Raw genomic sequence first — 19,321 nt, 5'->3', positions numbered from 1 at the left:
TGTACAGGCACTGTCAGAATTTAGCATCCATAACCCAGTGTAGAGATATTACCCAGGGTTATAAAAAAATTTAAATACTAACATCTGGAGAGTTTCTCAGATAGATGCAATTATAGTTAAGATCATTAGATGTGAGTTCTGGCCAAGGTGCGTATTTGTTTTATAATTATATTACTACATATGAACAGACATGACTAATGTGTACAAATTCAGGGTTGCTTTAAAGAAAATTTCAGAAAATTGGCTATTTGTCATAATATTTCTTTAGGAGAAGTCCTTTGAAAGCTATTTTTATTTAAAAAGTGAATTTGAGATCCAGGAAACACACTGATATTTTATTGAAAAAGGAAAGCTTGTGTTTTTTCACAAGAAGCAGTTACCATTAGAAGTTCTTCCCTCTAGGACTCTCAGGATATTTATCTCCATTTGTATCCCCAGCTTAAGTTAAAGTCCCAGCAATAATATGGATTGCTTCTGCCAGTAATATTGCAGTTTATCATGAGAGCACAGATACTACAAAACTAGACTTTTCTTCTACACTTGTTTTGCATATGCTGCCAAGTAATGTCATGGAATTTAAACTTTGCTGGCTTGGTCAGAATTTTGTCTGGCCTACAGAAGCAGTAGGTTTCCAGTCAAGGCTTCTACCTCTTTCTTGCTCTAACCTTCTATGTATCTTTTAAAATGAGTGAAGACAATTTTTTCTTGGTTTTATGTGTGCTGATGTGAATAGTTCTGTATTCTCTTCCTTTCTTTTTTTTCTTATCTGACTGCTCACTAAATTGGTCATCAGCTGGAAAGGCGTGGCTGGGCACCAGTAGGTGGATTATATAATGTATTTTTTTGTCTGAGAGACAGCACAGGTGACCTTTGTTTTCATCTTGTGTCCTGTAGCTGAGCTGGGGGACTACGACCCATACAAGCACACGGCAGGTTACGTTTCTGAGTACCGCTTCGTTCCCGACCAGAAGGAAGAGCTGGAGGATGCCATAGAGCGGATACACAAGACTCTGATGTAAGAATTCAGTTCTGTTGGGAGCTTGGCAGGTAACAGCAGACTCAGGGATGCTAGGTAGGTGGGGAGGAATAGCCTGTGTGCAGAGTGGAGGTTTCTAGACTTGAGGAAAGGACACAGGGAATCCAGTTATACCTCTCAGAAGCAGAAAAGATTTTACATATTGAAGCTGTTCTTTTAGGAACTGAGTAGGACAATAACTGGAAATGTGAGGTGTGTCAGACATAGGTATGGGTGTTTCAGAGCCAGCAGTTTTAATAAAACATATGCCAGAAATTCAACCATACATAGAGCCAAAATAAACATTCACTTGCTTATCTCCAAGTTCATGTCCCTGGTAAGTGTAGAGAAGCTTTTTCTAAGAAATCCATGTTGGGTGCAATTGAGATAAAACCATTTATGAAGGTGAGAGCTGTAAGGACCCTTTCATGACGGTGTTCATCATAGCCTTTGTCAAAGAGAATCAGTTACCCATCTTGTGGTAGAACTAAATTTCTTGATTTTCGTGCTATAATGAAACCACAGTCTGGATAAAGGTTGAGTAATTTTTGCCTGTAGCACTGTGTGTTAATGTTATATGTATCTTGTTTAATGAGAATAGGTATTAACTCAGGGTCACAGCTGTTCTCTGAAAAGTTTTCCAGTAACTGGAGTCTGAGCCAGTTGCCATGTTGACCTGAGCTTTCTCTTCCAGGGAAGAGAGTCTGTTGTCAGTAATTATTTCTGTGTGGTCACATGACAGCTTTATACTAATTGTTACATTTCAGAGAACTTACTACATGTAGTTCTGTGAGTGTTCTGTTCCAGAGACTGGAAACTGAGTCACAGCTAGTTTGTTCGGTTCAACACCACAGAAGTGGTTTGTGAGAAATGAGACTTGAGATGAATTACTGTGAACTAAGCAGCCTCCATTTCCCTCTCTTAAGTTTCTGTAGTCATTATGTTGAGATGCCAGTGGCTGTGAAGGGAAGTGATCACTGTAATAGCACTTACTGATCTGGAGCTCAGGTACTGTTCTGCTGCTTGGCTGCAGTTAGGTGTCAGGGATTTAGCAGCATCAGAAGAGAGGAAAGTCAAGGTGTACTCATTGCTACTTCAGCCCAACTCTTACCATCTACACTGGTGACACAGCTAAGAAATTAGAAGCTGCAATGGCTGAGGGGATCCCAAATTGTCTCATCAATCAAGAGACATTTTAAGGACAGATTTGTGATATGGTATTGAAGAACTGTATTCTTTCTGGATCCCAGCTTGGAGACATGGGAGCTTTTTTTTGATAGTGTGTGTGTTTTTGTTGTTGTTAGTTTTTTTGTTGTTTTTGTTCTTCAGCATTGCTATGGCACTGCATATGCCTTCCTTCTCTTGGTTGTATAGAGAAAAGCTAGTTTTGGTTGCATGTTTCCTCTCAGTTTTTGGTTTTTTGTTGGTTTTTTTTTTTTTGCACAGCACAACAGCTATTTGGAGATTTGGTAAGGATGCAGTTTTTTGAAAAAGTTTCTAAAGCAAGGAAGATGAAGAAAGAAGTCAGAGCGGGTTTCTGGCTCTGCAGCCTGCCTAGTCTGATTGTTGTCCCATCCATAAGCCAGCATGACAGCTCCAAGGTCAGAGAGCAGTGTGAGGTGACATGATACTGTCAGGCACATCTGGAAGATCAAGCAGTGACTTTGGGGCTCACACATGAGGGAGCAAACACTTGGTGCTGGAGGAGAGGGAGAATCCCTCAATGCTGACAGGAGAGCTGGTGTTGCACTGCTGACAGTGTCCATTTCAGACTGTGGAAGATCTGTCACTCACTGGTGCTTGGCAAGTCAGCTGCTGCTGTGTTTTGAATCAACATTTCATGCTGCCAGTGGGGCACAAGCATAGCAAAAATGCCCTGATATTTAGCTTTAGAAGTAGCTTTTGATGTTGTTTAGGGCCTCAAGTGGCACACAGGTGCCCTTTGTCCATTCAAAGGAGTGTGTGCTGTCACTTTGCCAGCTCTGTCGTTCCCACTGGCAAAGACTGATTTAGTTTTGGGATGTGTGATGCTGAGGAGAGTTTGTGTTTTCAGACACGATAAAAGTGAAACACCCTTTGTGCTAAGAGAAGTTCTTTCAGTTCCTGACATGTTCCCTTCATGTTCTGACTTCTCCATCTATTTTTGGGAGGACTTCTACCTCTGGCTTCCATCTGCTTCCTTCAGAAGCTCTAGCTCACATCTTTGCTTCTTTCGGTATTTTTGCAAATGCAGTTTTTAATACATGACGCATTACTGTGAAAGTATTTATAAAAACATACTCAAACATTTATTTGACATTTGAGCCTTTTGGTCCTTTCAGAAGCAGGTGAGAATAGAGAAGTAAGTTCATCAGCATTTTTCTAAGCCTGGTCAGTAAGGGAAGATTAACAGCAGGATTTAAATTGGTGTTGTATTCTAGCACTAATTCAGTAATAGGGTAATCCACTTTGCTCAGGACTGATATTTAGCCTGCTTGTAAACTCAGTGAGACAGTACAGCCCCTGTGAACATTTCACTTACATTTCTGAGACCTACTTGCAAGACTTTGAATTAAAAATCAAGCTGCAGAGTAAATTTTTATAGCAAAAATGTATAAAAGATGTGACATTATTGATGTGTCAAATATTCAGTTTTCTGCATGTTCTGAATGCAGATAATGAATGACACATCATTTGAAGAAAGGGATTTCTCTTACAAGCTTCAGGTCTGCTGCTTTTCCAGGAGTCCTTGGAGAGAAGAGCACCTGGAAAAGTGGCAGTGCTGCTACACAGATATGATGAGCTGAAGCAGTCCATCTTCCAGATACAAAGAAAGAATTTTAAATGCCTTTGAATACCTTTAAATATCCATTGCACTCATGCCAGCACTGCAGTTTCACTTCTTTGACCTTGGAAGTTCTCTTTTCTTTATCAGCCATAACACAAAGTTGGGAAAACTTGGATGGTAGCTTCTAGGCTAGAGAGAATGGTGACACAAGAAGCAAGAACGTGCATATTGCAGGACTTCTCCAGATCTTTGGTCAAGTTGTTGAATGTAGAATGCTCTACTTCACACCTTGAGTTTGAAAGGTAGCACATCCAGTAAAGTATTTCCCCAAGAAAATGAACAGGATGAAGCAGGACATCCATCTTTTTGAGCTGATATTTTAAAAAGATGTGCTGTAGTTCCCCAATAACAGTCCAGTTGCTTTCAGAGAATTATTGAGAAGAAGTGAAAATAAAAACATGGCTTCAACTATTTCAAGCTTACAAAAGAGAATTTTGTTCTTTTGTCTGTGACAGATATTAAGGGAGGAGCAAATAAAAGTCTGAGGACAAGGCTTTGAATTTATTTAGCTGTTTTGTTCTTTTTGAAAATGAATCCATTGTCAGCAATGTCAAATACGTTCCTACTAGCCAGAAGTTTTCCCTCACCAGTTTTCCCAATTGCTTCCTGCTAGTGGTACTTTTAAACTGATGGATTGATATCTGTAGCTAGGAAGGCAGGCAGGATCTTTGAAATGGCTAATCTCATGAGACAGACTCCAAATCTTGTTTTCAGTGTAGCAGACCTGGGTACTACCAGCTGGTGTGACTTACAATAGGTAAGATTTTATGGAGAAAGTAATAATCTATCTGAAGTTGTGAACCTTGCTTTCAGGAGCTTCACTACTGCTATGGAGAAATAGTACCCCAATGAGTCATACTATTTCTGCTTTATTAATAAAAATGTAGTTTTTGGGGAAAAAAAAATTATTTTGCTTATTGAAGCCTAAAAATGAAATGTGTGAAGTGTGTCTGTGACAGCAAGGAAAAGGTTATTACTGCACTAGGCAAACTCTGTATGTATAGATAACATTTATGTCTGTGGTAGGAGACCACCAGAGATCTAGTCTTACTTGGAGTAAGAACCTCAGTGTTGAAAAAAAGATGACAGTCTAAAAAACTGGTAAGAAGGTCTGCTTATATGTCCAGAAAACTATATTTATTAATATGATCTATTTTGATATATTGATTGGAATTGCAAGAGGCTTACAAGTAATTGTGTTTACAGGGGTCAAGTTCCTGCTGAGGCAGAAGTGAACTACTTAGGTGTGGCCAAGTCTCTGGAAATGTATGGAGTGGATCTCCATCCTGTTTATGTAAGTGTTAACTGTGAAAAATAATTACTGCAGTAATGTGTGAAACAGTACTTACCACGGTTTTGTTGCCACAGGATAACTGGAAAGAACATAGAATACTACTCAAGAAATGCAAAAGAGCACATATAGTACAGATGGAGAGGATTCAGTTATTCATACATACAAAAGCCTAATGATTTTCACATTAAATGCTGTGATTGTGTTATGCCTATAAAAACCAATCAGTTGTACTCTGGAAAATCAATTCAGATAGAAAGGAAATAATTTGTGCAAGTGTCAGGAGGCATGAAGTGAGGGTTATCATCTTTGTACTTGACAGAAGAATTTGGACATTATTTTTGTTTAAATAAGAACAAGTGTGTCCTGAAACTTTTCAATACCATTGAAAAAATTAGGGTGGAGTACCAGTAGCATGTCTGGCTTTTTAAAATATTTGTTATCTAGGTTTTACTAAAGATCCAGAGTATGTTTCCATTTTTTTCTATGTTGTATCATGCAGCATTGCAGGTTGTCTGTATTGCCTCAGAAAACCCCTCCATTTCTTTTGTCTGTCAGCATGTATGTTGGGATTAGATCCAAGTCATCACCTGGAGGCTATGTGCTCCTGGAGGAAACATCCTTCTATCTTGTTTGAATTATTCTGCTTGTGGCGGGCTTTTTTTTTTTTTTTTAATAAAAGAAGATCAGAAGTTCAAATGGGGAGTGTAGTATAGATAGCTCACTGAGTTAGATGTCAGTACTTTGTAAAAGTACTTGAAAGAAAAGAAAGAAATCAAGATACTACTGAAGATTAAATTGATTAAGATTATGTATTTCCTCTGAAAAAATGTGTAGCCTGCAATATAAAGTACCTTTTAACGCACCCTATGGCTTAATTGTGTTCATATCCCAGGCTTTGTTCCCCTCCCACCCACAGAAAGCTGGGGAGTTACTGCAACAAGATCCAACATGAACCAACAAAACCATGTTATATTAGTACAGTCTGGAATTTTTTTTTTGCCTCATAACTTGCTTTTGTTGTGCAATGAAATCCCTGCCTGGGTAACCTGTGAACATCGTTGTTCCTACTCACATTACAGCAGCTGCAGAAGCCCTCATTTGAGACTGAAGCTGCACACATGATGAGATGCAGTTATTTTCCTCTTTTGCTCATTTGCTCTTCCTCGCTGCCTCAAGTAGGCAGGTGAATTTGAAAGTTCACTTTCTTTTCAAGCTGACTTTCTTTTAACCTCCTGCACTAGGGTTTTCACTCCTTCAGCTGTGAGCTGCTTCTGGTTTTGGTTTTGTACTGTAAATTGTACAAAAATTGTAAATTTTGTACTGCTTTCTGGTTTTTGCTTTTGGTTTTGGACTGTAAATTGTGGAGGTAGGGACCTTCTGCCACTCAGAAGCAGGGCTTTCACCCTGTTCTCTCCCAGTGCAATTTGAGATTTGTATCCAGACTTCAGGAATCCTGACATCCTTTCCTTCAGGGGATCTGATGAATATGGCTGTTCCCTGCATGCCAGTGCCTTTTCTGAACAACAAAAAAGAAGCTTGGCTCTCCCAAAAGGAGCTAGTTCACTTGGAGGCAGCAGCAGCTGACACTATTTTAGGAGTGGGAAGGCAGCTGTGTGGTTGTAAAAGTCAGAAAATCACTATTTACTTGCAGCTGAAAGTTGTGATATCTGTTTCATTCATGCCTGAATAAGGAGTTCAGTTTGTGAGTTTTGGCTCTTTACCAATAGCAAAAATTAATTCAGTAAAAAAACAAAAAAAACCAAAGTTTTGTTTGTTTTTTTTTCAGCATGGCATGAAATTCCCATTCTTTCCCTCACTGCCATATTTTCTTGCCTCTTTTCCCTCAGAACTGCAAATTTTCATATAGCAGTTTTCATCAGTACATCAAGTACAATTTCCCCATTTGTACAGAGTGATATTCAAGTGATCTACAGGAGTATATTCAAGGCACCAGGATGACTTTCTCACTGGATTGTACTGATACTGTTATTCTACTTAAAACTGCATGAATAACATAGATTTTTATTTTCTAGGGTGAAAACAAATCTGAATACTTTCTAGGATTAACACCCATAGGAGTTGTTGTCTACAAGAATAAAAAACAAGTAGGAAAGTATTTCTGGTATGTATTATTTAAATGTGCAGTCTGCACTCGAACAATGACAATGTTGTATGGAAGTCTGTGATTCGTGGTATCTACTTGAAAGGTTAATCATAGCAATATGAAAAAAGTATACACAGAATTCTTAATATTTCTCTGGATTATGTAGATTTCTAATTCTTTGATAATCCAGGTATTGAAAACAGTAGATCACCTTTACCGTACTCATGCTGAAATGTTTACATATCATTAATTGTCTGCTAGCATCTGGGGCATATCTGAAAAATAAATCTACTTGTGAATTTTTTTTTTTGTCTTTGTATGGAAATGCATACAGCTTTTTATTTTATTGTGCATGAAATGAGAAACTCATGGAGTTCTGTCTGTCTTTTTTTCTCAATATTACAGGCCTAGAATTACAAAAGTTCACTTCAAGGAAACACAGTTTGAACTTCGAGTCCTGGGAAAAGATGTAAGTTTTTATTTAGGCCTGAAAAGATCAAAAAATAATTTTAGGTCTAATGAAGGTGGAAATTTAGTGTGTCTATCAAAGTCTAATTTGCCTTATTGAAATTTACTGTATGAAACCAAGTGTAGGTGAAGGGAATCTCACAAAGCTCTCAGGCACAGAACAGGCAGCCACATTATATAGCATGAAACCCTTTTGTCAGAGTTTAACATCAGTTTGCTCTTAGATAATTTGAGAGAAAGTAATGTTGGTTCCAGTGGGGCAAGGACAGCAGATTGATAGCAAGAGAGGAGGTTTTAAGATACAGTAAATTAAAAAAAAAATAAATAAAAAAAATCCCAATAAATTATCCCCTATAAAGCATGTGGAGTAGGGTCAGGAGGAGACTGTTGAGAATGTAGGAAAAAATAATAAAATGTAATAATAAACATAGTTGGAGTCAGTTTGTGGTTTTTGCTGTCTGGTTTAGTTATAAGTTTAGTTGGCTGAATTATTTTTTGAAAATATTTTGTATGCCTTTTTGGAACATGAAAGTTTATAGTTTTAAATAGTATTAACCTGCTGGCAAACATAGCCTGTACTGTTTATCTTTGTGTCTTTGTTCATCTTTGTAATGGTTGTCAGTCTCATCCATGGTTTTTCCATGAGGACATTTGTCTTGCTCCCGTTGTGGACAGCATTTCTTGTGTCTTTGCAGATGTCTTGACAAATCCTGCTTTTGTTAATCCCAAATGACTTATTTATATTTGGTGTGGCAATCTATGGGAATTTTATTTCTGAAGGTGTGTTTGTTGAAATAGGAGAGTTACTTAAAGGCTAGGGGAAGATCAGGAAGACTTCTCATGGTGTTTCATGTAAAGGGTCAGTGATAGTTCATTGATACATATATCAGTGTAAGCAAGTCCAAGCTCAACTTGGAGTGATGCTGTAGCTTCTGTTTGTTGCCACATTTCCACAGTTTTTGTTTCAAACATGTGGAATTGCAAAGGTTTAACATGTTGAGTAGAAAACCTGGAAGGTTTTGGAAAAGTTGAGGCTGTGAATATTGATGACTGGTGAACTCTTACCATTGTGATCATAAGGCAGACATTTTTACAGAACTTGGTAGTTTCAAGCCTCAACAGGTATTTCTAGGAAATTGTTGAAGAGAACATTAAGTACAGGGGTGTGTACTTTCATTAAATTTGCCTTTGCAACTAATACTAATCTGAAGTATTTCCATAGCACTTCGTATCCTAACAAGATAAGGAGAGGCCAAAATGGCCCAGAAAAATCTTCTTTTTCCCTTTTTTAACAGTCTGAGGGTGCTCTGAACAAAATTATATATTGAAATAAGCAGACAGTAACCCCAGTCTCTGGATTAAAGTTATCATAAAAATTTATGCTGTTCTATGCAGAGGAGGAAAAGTTCATCAGTGCATTTGTATGAATATATGTTCCAATAATCTTAAAAAATCTGCTTCACAAATTTATTTTATTCCTCTTGTTTTTTTGGAATAAATGCTATAAACTTTCTCCTCTCATGTGACATGTGAATATATTATGAGTATATATGCCATTTTCACTCCATCCTGCCTCCTGGAATATCACTTTACAGCTCAGGGAATTAATACTTTCCTTGTATCAGATGTGGTATACCAACTCTGGAATGTTTTGTGTGCTGCTGGTTAGTTGTAGAGAGCTCCAGAAGAGATTCAGGAGGAGTAGAAATAACAGGGACTTTCCATGTTTTTAAATTAAACTTTATGACATAAAGTGAAGGAGCTAACACCATTTAATGGAGCAGATTATTTCTGAGTGAACCAAGTGCTTTGTGTGAATCATGTTTTCCATACGTTGTAAAAACTCTCTGCAGGGTGGGTTTTGATCCATGTTTCCACACATACCAGCTACCCTTATTCACACTGTCACCTTTCACTGCTCATGAAGGGGAACCTGTTGGTGCCTTTAGTACCAGCAAAGTGTTGCTCTTCCTCTCAACAGAGTTACTTGTGGTAGCTTTATTGTTGCTTGCTGAGATGGGTGTGAAATTTTTCAGCCATGCCAGAAGGATCTGTGTATTTTCCACTAGAGGGGTGGAAATGGACATCCCTATCTTGACAGACAGCCATCTAAATGTCCAACTCCATGCCTTCAGACTACCTCAACCCCACATTCTTGGGTGTCTGTGTCAACCAGACCTGTGGCTGCTCATTTTCTTGTTACATTACTTCACTTTTCATGAACTTGATGTTTGCTGAGCAGAAGTTGTTATTGCTTAGTGTCTTATAAATAAGTAAGTTGCTTTGGCTTTTCTGTTTTGCAGTGTAACCTTTTGTACTTCTTCATGTCTCTTCCATGGGAATAATTTCTGTATATTTAGCTACCTCATGTTTTTTTCCTGCACACCAGTTGCTATTGTGTACAAGCATGGCCTTCAGTTTTTTGGTTCTACATTTCACTACTTTGCTTGTATTACATGTTTTCTCTCCAGGGCCATTGCTGTTGCCCCTCCATAAACAAAATACTGCCTTTAATATTTGGCCATCCATGGACATGTGAGACTGAAGCTTTTTTAATCATGTGTTAATCATTGAATCAGTATTTCATTTGTCCCCTGCATTAATCCATGCTATGAATTCTGAGCTATAAATGTGTTAGGTCTTCCCTGGCACCTCTAAGTATCAGCATGAAATTAGGAACCCTTCTCCTCCAAGGACCACTCATGTTCACATTCCCTGAATGTGACAAAAAATTGCCAAGAATTTTTGAAGATTAAGGAAGTTTCTTTCTCAGAAAACTGAGAAATTCATCTAATGCATGTGCAGAGTTTCTGGCAGCATGTCTGTTGAGCGACCTTGCTGGAAACAATCCAGAAACACAGGTGGCTGCCAAAGCTTTTTCCTCTCCACCAGCAAAACAGAACTTGATCACAATGGATGCTCTATGTGGGAGTGAGTAGTGGAAGGGGTGCCCAGTATACCTCCTGTGTTTCCCCATGTGAGGAGCATGGCCTGATCCCTAGTTTTCTCTCTCAGCTAGGGACATGAAAGGAAACAGAAAAAAACATGCTTTGATAGACTGTGTAGGCTGGGAATGTAAATGTAATAATAGGCAGGAATGAGAGATGTGGAGCCTTTTTGCCTGTAGGTACCAACTACTTTTGTTCTGTTCCCTGCACCCCAGTGCCCTTCTGTGTAACTGCACCTTTTACTTTAGCTGCTCTGTGTCTGAACATGCACATGAATGATTTCACTCCTTAGCAGGGTTTATGCAAAACTTCTGTTCTTACTTCTCCTGTTTCACAAAACAGGAACAATTCAATGTGCAAAACACTTGCTTTCATCGTTTTTGCTGTAAGAGAATGGTCCTTTTGAGTTCTGAAATTTTTATTTCAAGACATCTTGAAATTTCGGTATTTTCAAGTCAGAACAGTCTCCCAATCTGTGCAGTTAAAAATTATTTACACATATTTCCTCTGCAGTCTTCCATATTCAGATGAAGAGGCCGCCCTCAGCTGAATGCACAAGCAGAAATTAGTAATGACTCTTCAGGAGCAGTACCAACCACTGATGCAATTCTAAAGTACATAATCCTCCCCATTTTGTGTGGCTGAAACTTGTCTAAATACAGGGTTTTTTTTGTTCTTTTAAATAGTCTAGAAAACACTATAAATGTGCGTTGTCTTTTTAGTCTGCTTTTCATAAGTGTGATAAGTCTTAAAAATAAATTATGTTAATAAGGTGGTTCAGCTGTACCCCTTCTTTTCCTATCAAATGCTGTATTCCATCCTGAGTTACAAGTTCCAGCCAGGAACTTCTAATTTGATTTATTGTTTCTGTAGTTTCTTGGGAAGATTGAGCAGGAATTGAAGATATGTTACTCTCAGTCTTAAGTCCAATGTGTGTTGTATGAGTAGTTTCCAGACAAAAATAGAATTTTGATTTTTCTTAGGGTTTAAGAATTGCTAATGACTTTTGTATCATTTGCAGTTGCACCCACTTAATTCAGAGTGATAGTAAAGGGTGGAGGTGAGCAAGCACGGTGATATTAATATATCATATTAAACAGTTTTGGCTTGTTTTAGTTGCTTAGGGGTTTTCTTGTCTTTTCTTACTCACTTCCTGAGCCATCATAGAAGGACTGTAAGACTGGTTTAAGGCCGGCATAGAATAAAATTCAGTGACACTAAGGTGATTCTTCAGCTTTTTCGTTTTCTAATTTTTCTTTAGTATTTTTGAATTGCTGTAATATACAGCTGAGATATGTTTGTTTCAATGTTGACATGCAACTGGTACAGCTTTATCAATTTTAATTCCCACCTTGGTATAATGTTCCTAAAGATTGACCTTGAGTAACCAGTAATAGTACATTGCTTGTTATACAAGCTGTGATTTGTCTGCATATGTCAATATCTAAAGACAGAATACTTTTTATTGGAATTAACAGTTGATGGTACTCAGGTATGTGCCTAACCTGGCAAGGAATAATGTTCTGAAGCAGTAGCTTCAGAGCCAGTGTTAATAATTCTTACATATGCAGATGTAGCATGTGTACATGCATCGTGCCCTGTGATGGAGCAAGGTCCCTCCTTATGTAGCATTAGCACCCACTGTGACTGGGAGGAGTGGTGTGTGTGCTGGCACAGTTCCTACTGTGGTTTTGGGGTATTCTTCTTCATCTGTGCCTGCATTGCTGGGAGCCCGTAAATGTTTCGTAAATTAGGGTAGCAAAGCCTGCTCTGGATCAGTGATTCTCAAATAATTTTTGCTGTATGGGTGGGGTCAGTGCTCCCTGGAATGGGTGTAAATCTACTGACAGTGCCTCTTATCCTGGGAATAATCCATAAACTCCAAGAACAGGGGGGTCTTCTGGCTCCCAAATGGAATAGCTCTCATTTAGTGTGTGACTTCCAGGTGGAGCTGAGCTTGCCCTGCCTGGGAACTGAGCTAGCTGGGCACAAAGCAGCTCTCAGCCTGAAAGCTGTGTAATCAAGCTGGTGTGGCAAAGCAAGAAGGAAGCTGTTTGCCAAGCACTCTTGAACTTGTGTGCTGTTCCAGGGGTGCTCTGTGCTTAGGTAGAGCAATGTCGCTTCTGACTTTCCTCCTTCAAAGGATTTAGTAACATGCTTTCAGTCTTTCACTTGAGAGGCGTGGGTCTCAGGGTGTAGTGCTGTTCTGAATCACAGCTTTCTAGTGAAGGTCTTAAAGGCCCTGCCAGATCAGTCTTCTGGCTGGTCTGGAAGCCAGCATAAAATGGGGAAGGGCTTCAGTGTCTATCAGTGTGTAAGCTTGTAGTGTAGGCAGCTATCTGCATGCACTGTGCTGGTCTCTCTCCTCCTGTGGGTAAAAATGATGGTGAGGTTCTATCAATATGAGCTGTAGCATGTTTTGGAGACTGTGGGTTTTCAGAGCACCTAAAAGGGGAGGGGTATGTAATGCTCATCCTCACGTTGTTTTTCAGAGTGCGTCTTTGTCAGGGTTAGGAGGAAGCAGCCCCACAGCTTGGTTTTTTCTGCAAGGGTCCTTTCACAGCCTCCGGTCTCACCATCCCGGCCCTCCCTTGCTCCTGCAATTCACAGATGGGATTGAAAATAACCATACAAAAATGAGTAGTTTTCTACTTGTTTGATTAGCAAAATGGGCTTCCTGAAAGAATAGACAAACACCAAGATGGTTCAAAGGAGAGAGATCTCTAAAATGTGCAGACAGCCAGGACTGCTCTGGAAACAGTTCATGATTTACAGTGCCTCACCTTTAGTACACTGGGCACTCTGAAATCCGAAGGATGAGTAGCCAGGAGAAGCTTGTGAGGCACCAAACAGCACTGAATGACTTTGGAAGTGACATTTCCTATAAATCATTAGTAAAATTACAATTGGTCTTCGTTTTGTTTGGTTCAGCTATATGAGAATAATAAGCAAAACACCCACGTAACACTGGTGTAACTACATGTAGGAAATTGCAGTGTTCAAAATGCTAAAAACGTTGTCTTTTATTGGAAAAAAAAAGTCATGTATTTAACAGGTAAGGCCATCCTTACTTTACCTATATAAATCAATTCATTCCCTTGGGGGAGAAATGTTAAACCAGAAAGGCATTGCTGTTCTCAGTACTGCTTACTTTTTATATAAGCATTTATAAATTGCCAGGGTAATCCCTACTGTTACAAGCTTTAAATAGTCCTAAAAGGATGGAGGAAGTCCTAAACCTGTCTGTGCTGTAAGTAGTGTCGCACTGGACTTGGTTGCAGTAAGGTACAGAATCCTTCCCAGATAAGCTAAGAAATGGTGAAAAAATTATGGATTGTTTCCCTTGTAATGAGTGTTTTAAGCCTTTTTTCCTCTCTAATAAAATCTAATTGTGTTATTGAGTTATTGCAAGCATCAGTTTTGAGTCCATTAGTTTTCAGACATGTTTTTTCTTCAAATTCAAATAAATAAGCCTGGGTGTGTTATCAGAAGGCTTATTGGTCTGTCTCATGATTTTTAGGCAATTGTTTCACTTCCCAGATCTGAGTTCCATTACATTTTGGTAAATTGGATCTATAAGGTTATTCACTCCCTTACCCCCCTTTTTTTTACCCTGCCTGAGTGCCCTTGATTGCTGAATACTAAGTTTAGATGTTTCAGCATCATCAAAGTTTTTCTTACCAGCTAGGGCAAACTTTCTTCTGTGTTAGAAAATTATGCCTTCATATGATGGAATCAGTAATTTTTGCTGGTCATATCTTTCTATGATATGACAGTGTAACTATGTGCTCCCTTTATTGTCACTCACTGATTTTCATGTGTTTTCATGCTCTTTGCTCTGTGTATGGGAAAACTCTAAAACTGTAACTTAAAGAAGACAAAATGGACAAATAGAACTTTTTTTCCAACAGGAATCTGTCACTGAATGCCAGTGGCATTCAAACTGGTCTAACAGTAAAATATGGCAGAACAACCTTATTTTACAAATTGCCTTTAAAAAAAAAATAAAAAAAATCATACCTGGCTTCTCTCTGCCACTCCCTTCCCACATCCCAGGAACTCCTTCCTTTGTGATTATGTAATTAAATAAATTTAAGTGCAACAGAAGATTCTTTGCCTAAAAGTAGGAGTGAACAAAGGAAGAAGACCCTGCATATTAAAAGTGAATCACTGAGTTTTTTCCTAACAGAAGCTAAGATGACTCATCATATTGCATCAAACTTGCAATACTAAAGTCCAGTCAGATATTAACCTTTTGAAGATGATTACAGTTGTGTAGGTTTATATGAAATCATTAGATGACAGTCTGATATAGAAATTGTAATTTAAATCAAATAATGAAATCCAAAGCTGCTTTTCTGCTATGCGCAAAATAAGCAAATTAAAAGTACCACTTTACATATTTTATTTAAAAGTTTTAAAATGTAAAAAGGCATTATGATTTCTAAGTGGGTAGACTCTTGTTTCTAGCCATCAGAGGAAAAAGAGCAATGTTGTTACTCTGGAAGACTCCAAGATAAATTGATTTTTCTCCCTGACAATTTTTAAGATTTTTGAGGAAGCCTTTACTTTTCATGAATTAAACTTATTTTTACTTGTGAATCCTGCAGAGAGATGGTGATCCCTTGTCAAACCTGAGGGACTTTGGGAACATACTCATGGGACCAATGTACGCCAAAGTCATTCTGTGATATCCCCAGCAGTATGAGATGAATTCTAAGTTTCAGCATCCTTGGTGGTTTTTGTCTTACTGTACTACCTGTATTCTTCTTCCTTGTGATAGAGAGTAAAATGTGCTTTTGATGGAAGACCAGAGAATTATTTTAATTCCTTGCCTATTCCATGGGGCTGTTCCAACCAGATATTTAACTAAAATAAGACATGGGAGAAAATAAGCTCATGTGTATATTTTCAGTATAATTATTTTTTTCTTGTCAGGGAATGAAATCTCTATTCTTCTAACCACAGGTGCAAAATTCTGTCATTTTTACTGTTACTTGTTTCAAGGTGAAGGTAAAGCTGCTTGAGGAGGTAATTTGTGGTTTTGTGAAGCTACTTGACAACTACTAATAGAGATATAACTGTTTTTTTCTTATAGGTGAAATTTTGAATTCTAGAGAATTTAATTCAAATTTAATTAATTGACAGTTTGCAAGGTGCTTGCAGATAATAATAAACAATAATAAATGAGGAGGGGTGGAAACTTGCCCAAGCTCTTTACTTGTGTGTGGATGGGACTGCAGGAATGTAACTAAGGCAAGGGCATAGATTGTCTGAAATCAGCTGCTGAGGGTGGTGTGAATCACACCTCCTTTGCAACCCACACCTTGGTGAAATGGTTTTAGACTCAGTTTTGCTACAGGGGCTGTGATATCATGCTGAGCTCTCACACTGACATCTCTGGACTGCTTATTCTTTGTGCAAATCTCAGCTGAAACACCAAGAACTTGAATTCACCAAGTGAAAAACAGATGGAAGGGTATTTCTTGTGAACACATCAGAGTGTTTTATTCTGAAGTTAGCTTTTTTAAAAAAGAAAGCTCTCCCCTTCTTCTGTTTTTTGGGGTTTTTTTCCCTCAGGTTTACCTTGGTCCTTTTCTACATGTATGTTTTGTGTGTTTCCTGTGTCATTGCTTCATATTAGTTTATAACAGATCTTGAGTTCCTTTCTTTCACTTATTCTTGCCCTTTTTTATGCTGTTAACCAGAATATTTCTGAGCTGCAGTTTCAGAAAATATCAAAAAGATAATTTTTGAAAAAAAACCCCTTGTGTGTTTTATTTAGGAAAAAAGTTGACGTATATGAACAAGAATGAAGGAACAGAAGTGTTTCAATAATTTCTCTTCTCTAGTTTTCAAAAAGAAAACTGATTTTAAATGAAGAATTCTACAAAATTGTAGAACCTGCTTTTTGTCTTGCTGATTTCTTTTCTTGCATGGACTGACATGCCATGGTTGGATCTTGTGTTCAATAAATGAGATTCACTTCAATGGCAGGATCCCCCCTAAGAAAATTAATTTGTTTCATTTTATCTTCAGTGCAATGAAACTTCCTTCTTTTTTGAAGCACGTAACAAGGTCACATGCAAACATCTCTGGAAATGCTGTGTAGAGCATCACACATTTTTCAGGTGAGTGATGCAGAAGTTAGGTTGTGTTTTCCATAGAGCCTACACTGAGTGGGAACCTTGTGTTATACATATAGAGTGGTGTTACAAAGGCTTCCTGCCTGGAAACACATTTGTCCTCTTGGTTATAGAATGCTTTTAAAAGCCTACACCTTTTGTTTACAGTGATGTGAAGCAGTGTTTTTAAAATTGGGTAGTTTGATGGTTTTTTTTGTCTTAGCATTCTTTTCTAAATAGTGCTTCAGGTTGCATATAGTAGGCTTTATCAGAAATATTCACAAATGTATATGGCAGGATTTAAGTTGCCATATAGATTTTGATGTACTTGACCATCAGATTTTCTATAGCAGCATTGGCTTGAGGGAGGCCTTTGGAATTCAGACATGATTATTTTCTACAGTGCACAAATAAAGATATATCTATATATCTATATCTATATCTATATCTATATATATATATATTAATAGAAACTCACTGAATTTCTATAACATTTTGCTTACTTATTGAGGAGTATAAAGTCTTCCCAGTGTACTGCATATTTCAAAGCACTTGATTTTACAGTTGCAAAAAACACCAAGAGAAATTTGCTAAGATGTCTAATTGGGAACTGGTAGATGGGATCCTCTGGGCTGCCTTTAACAGTCTTGTAAATGAGTGAACTGAGAATCCCTCCTGCAGTCTCACTACTCTGGCAGGGTGGGTTTGCCTTCTCCCAAAATTAGGTGAAAGTCTGCTGGTGCTATCAATTTACACTTGACTCTGAAATGAAGAGCTGTGTAGTCAGAATTGGGGGGGACAAACAGGGACAAAAGAGGGAACAAAAGGGAGACTTTCAACCCCATAAGAGCCTGTCTAGAGGTAGGTATGAAGAGGAGCTTGAAGAAAAAAAATTGGTTTGAGCCCAAATTGATATTCTTTTTCCTTGAGCTGGGATGGGGAGTGTAATTCAGACCTATCTGTTCAACTTACTCTCTTATTTTATTTTTCAAACTACACAGGGTGCCAGAGAATGAATCAAACTCTCTGTCAAGAAAAGTCAGCAAGTTTGGATCCATAGGTTATAAACATCGGTACTGGTGAATTTTTTTGATTTTTTAAACTTCAGTTTTCTCCTTCTTCATTTCTTTTCTCCTCTTCCAATGAAAACCCCCAATCAGAATATGACCCAGTATCGTTCTGAAGACAAAGGATGAATCAGGACCATTTTAACAGATTCTCCTTGGGAGTCTAGCAGTTTTGAGACAAATAAACATTTCTTCTCCAGATCCCCAGAATAGTTTGAGGCCTGTTATATTCTATAGGTAAAGTGGGAGCAGATTTGACAGTTCTTTAAATCCTTACCTCTTTATAAGTTCTGAAATTACTTTAATGTCCTAGAGAGGTTTTTCTGGCAACTGGAGAATACCAAAATGAGGTTATATCTTTTCTGACTTGAATAGGTGACAACACTGGATGAATGTTCAGGGCTCTAAACCTTGAAAGATGCTGTAAACTTGAAATTAAAGGTGGATAAAGAGCACTGTTTTCACTGTCTTGCAAGATGTAAATGGATCATAATGAGTAAGGTTGATAATTGTTAGTTAGGCAGATCTTCATCATTTTGCGTACTTCGTATTCCAGATTATGTGAGTTATCATTCTCTGGCATTATCCAGATTCTCCTTGCTGTGGATAGCAGGGCAATGATTGTCCTGCTTTTGTGTTTGTAGTGGATCCTGGCCTGCATTACCCCATCCAGGATAATGGGTGGGAGTTTAGTGGATTCCTGCCAGAGTACTGCAGAGGAATTTTTTTCTGTTGGACCACTTCAACAGATTGGGGCAGGGCACTGGTGCTGGGGAGGAGAAAGCTTTGTATGGGCAAGAATTTTCTAATCAATTAAAAGCAACATGCCATGAAGCAGTTAATTATGTTTGAACTATTGCTGTTGATGGTGCAGTTCGGTTCATCTTCCTATTTTAATAAATGTCGTGGATGATCTGTGATTGGGTTTGCCATGCTGTGTGACAGTCATGAACTGACAACTTTGGTTGTCTTCCCTTTTTGCTTTTAGTCCCTATTGTTGCACCAAAAGCAGTGACAGTGTTGTGTATCCATATATATCATTGTGCTAGCTTAAGCCATTCCTAAAAAACCAATATTTTGTTTTAGTGGATTATCTCCACTTGAAAATCACAAGTATAGCAGTGGTTGGCACAATCTATCGATGATTTTGCCAGTGACTGATTCAAAACAAAATTCAGGGTAGTGCTACTCCACAGGAGAACCAGAGACAGGATGACAATTTAATAACTTTTTTTTTTTTTCCAGTCTAAGGATCCTCTTTAATAACTTTTCCAAGTGCTTTCTCATGATTTTATTGTGTTTTGAAGTGGCAAAACATCATTGCGGATGACCAGAGACCCTTCTGTGCAGCTACCGCGGCCTGACCAGAGCATTGAAAGAAGTCGCAGCAAGACTTACCCCAAAAGAACACAACAGACAGGTAGGTCCTTCTAGGGGCAGATGTCTTCTTTTTTTGGTTCTTTTTGTCATCAT

The 19,321-nt window shown here is 38.2% G+C and overlaps 1 protein-coding gene across 3 annotated transcripts in view; it reads left to right on the top strand.

Annotated features, from left to right (window-relative positions):
• EPB41L4A (erythrocyte membrane protein band 4.1 like 4A) overlaps positions 1-19,321 on the top strand; it is a 120,713-nt gene that overhangs the window by 63,520 nt on the left and 37,872 nt on the right. For 2 of the 3 annotated variants that reach the window (XM_015653648.3, XM_033520482.1), the window contains exons 6-12: positions 895-1,015; positions 5,049-5,136; positions 7,170-7,258; positions 7,646-7,709; positions 16,696-16,787; positions 17,783-17,860; positions 19,156-19,268. In XM_015653648.3, the coding sequence (XP_015509134.1) occupies positions 895-1,015; positions 5,049-5,136; positions 7,170-7,258; positions 7,646-7,709; positions 16,696-16,787; positions 17,783-17,860; positions 19,156-19,268 (645 nt within the window). The remainder of the gene's footprint in view (positions 1-894; positions 1,016-5,048; positions 5,137-7,169; positions 7,259-7,645; positions 7,710-16,695; positions 16,788-17,782; positions 17,861-19,155; positions 19,269-19,321) is intronic. The other variant, XM_015653647.3, reaches the window with a different exon arrangement.

This window comes from Parus major, chromosome Z, assembly GCF_001522545.3.
Source record: "Parus major isolate Abel chromosome Z, Parus_major1.1, whole genome shotgun sequence".
NCBI lineage: Eukaryota > Metazoa > Chordata > Aves > Passeriformes > Paridae > Parus > Parus major.
Note: the sequence above shows the minus strand (reverse complement) of the source record. Positions and strands in the feature narration are given on the sequence as shown.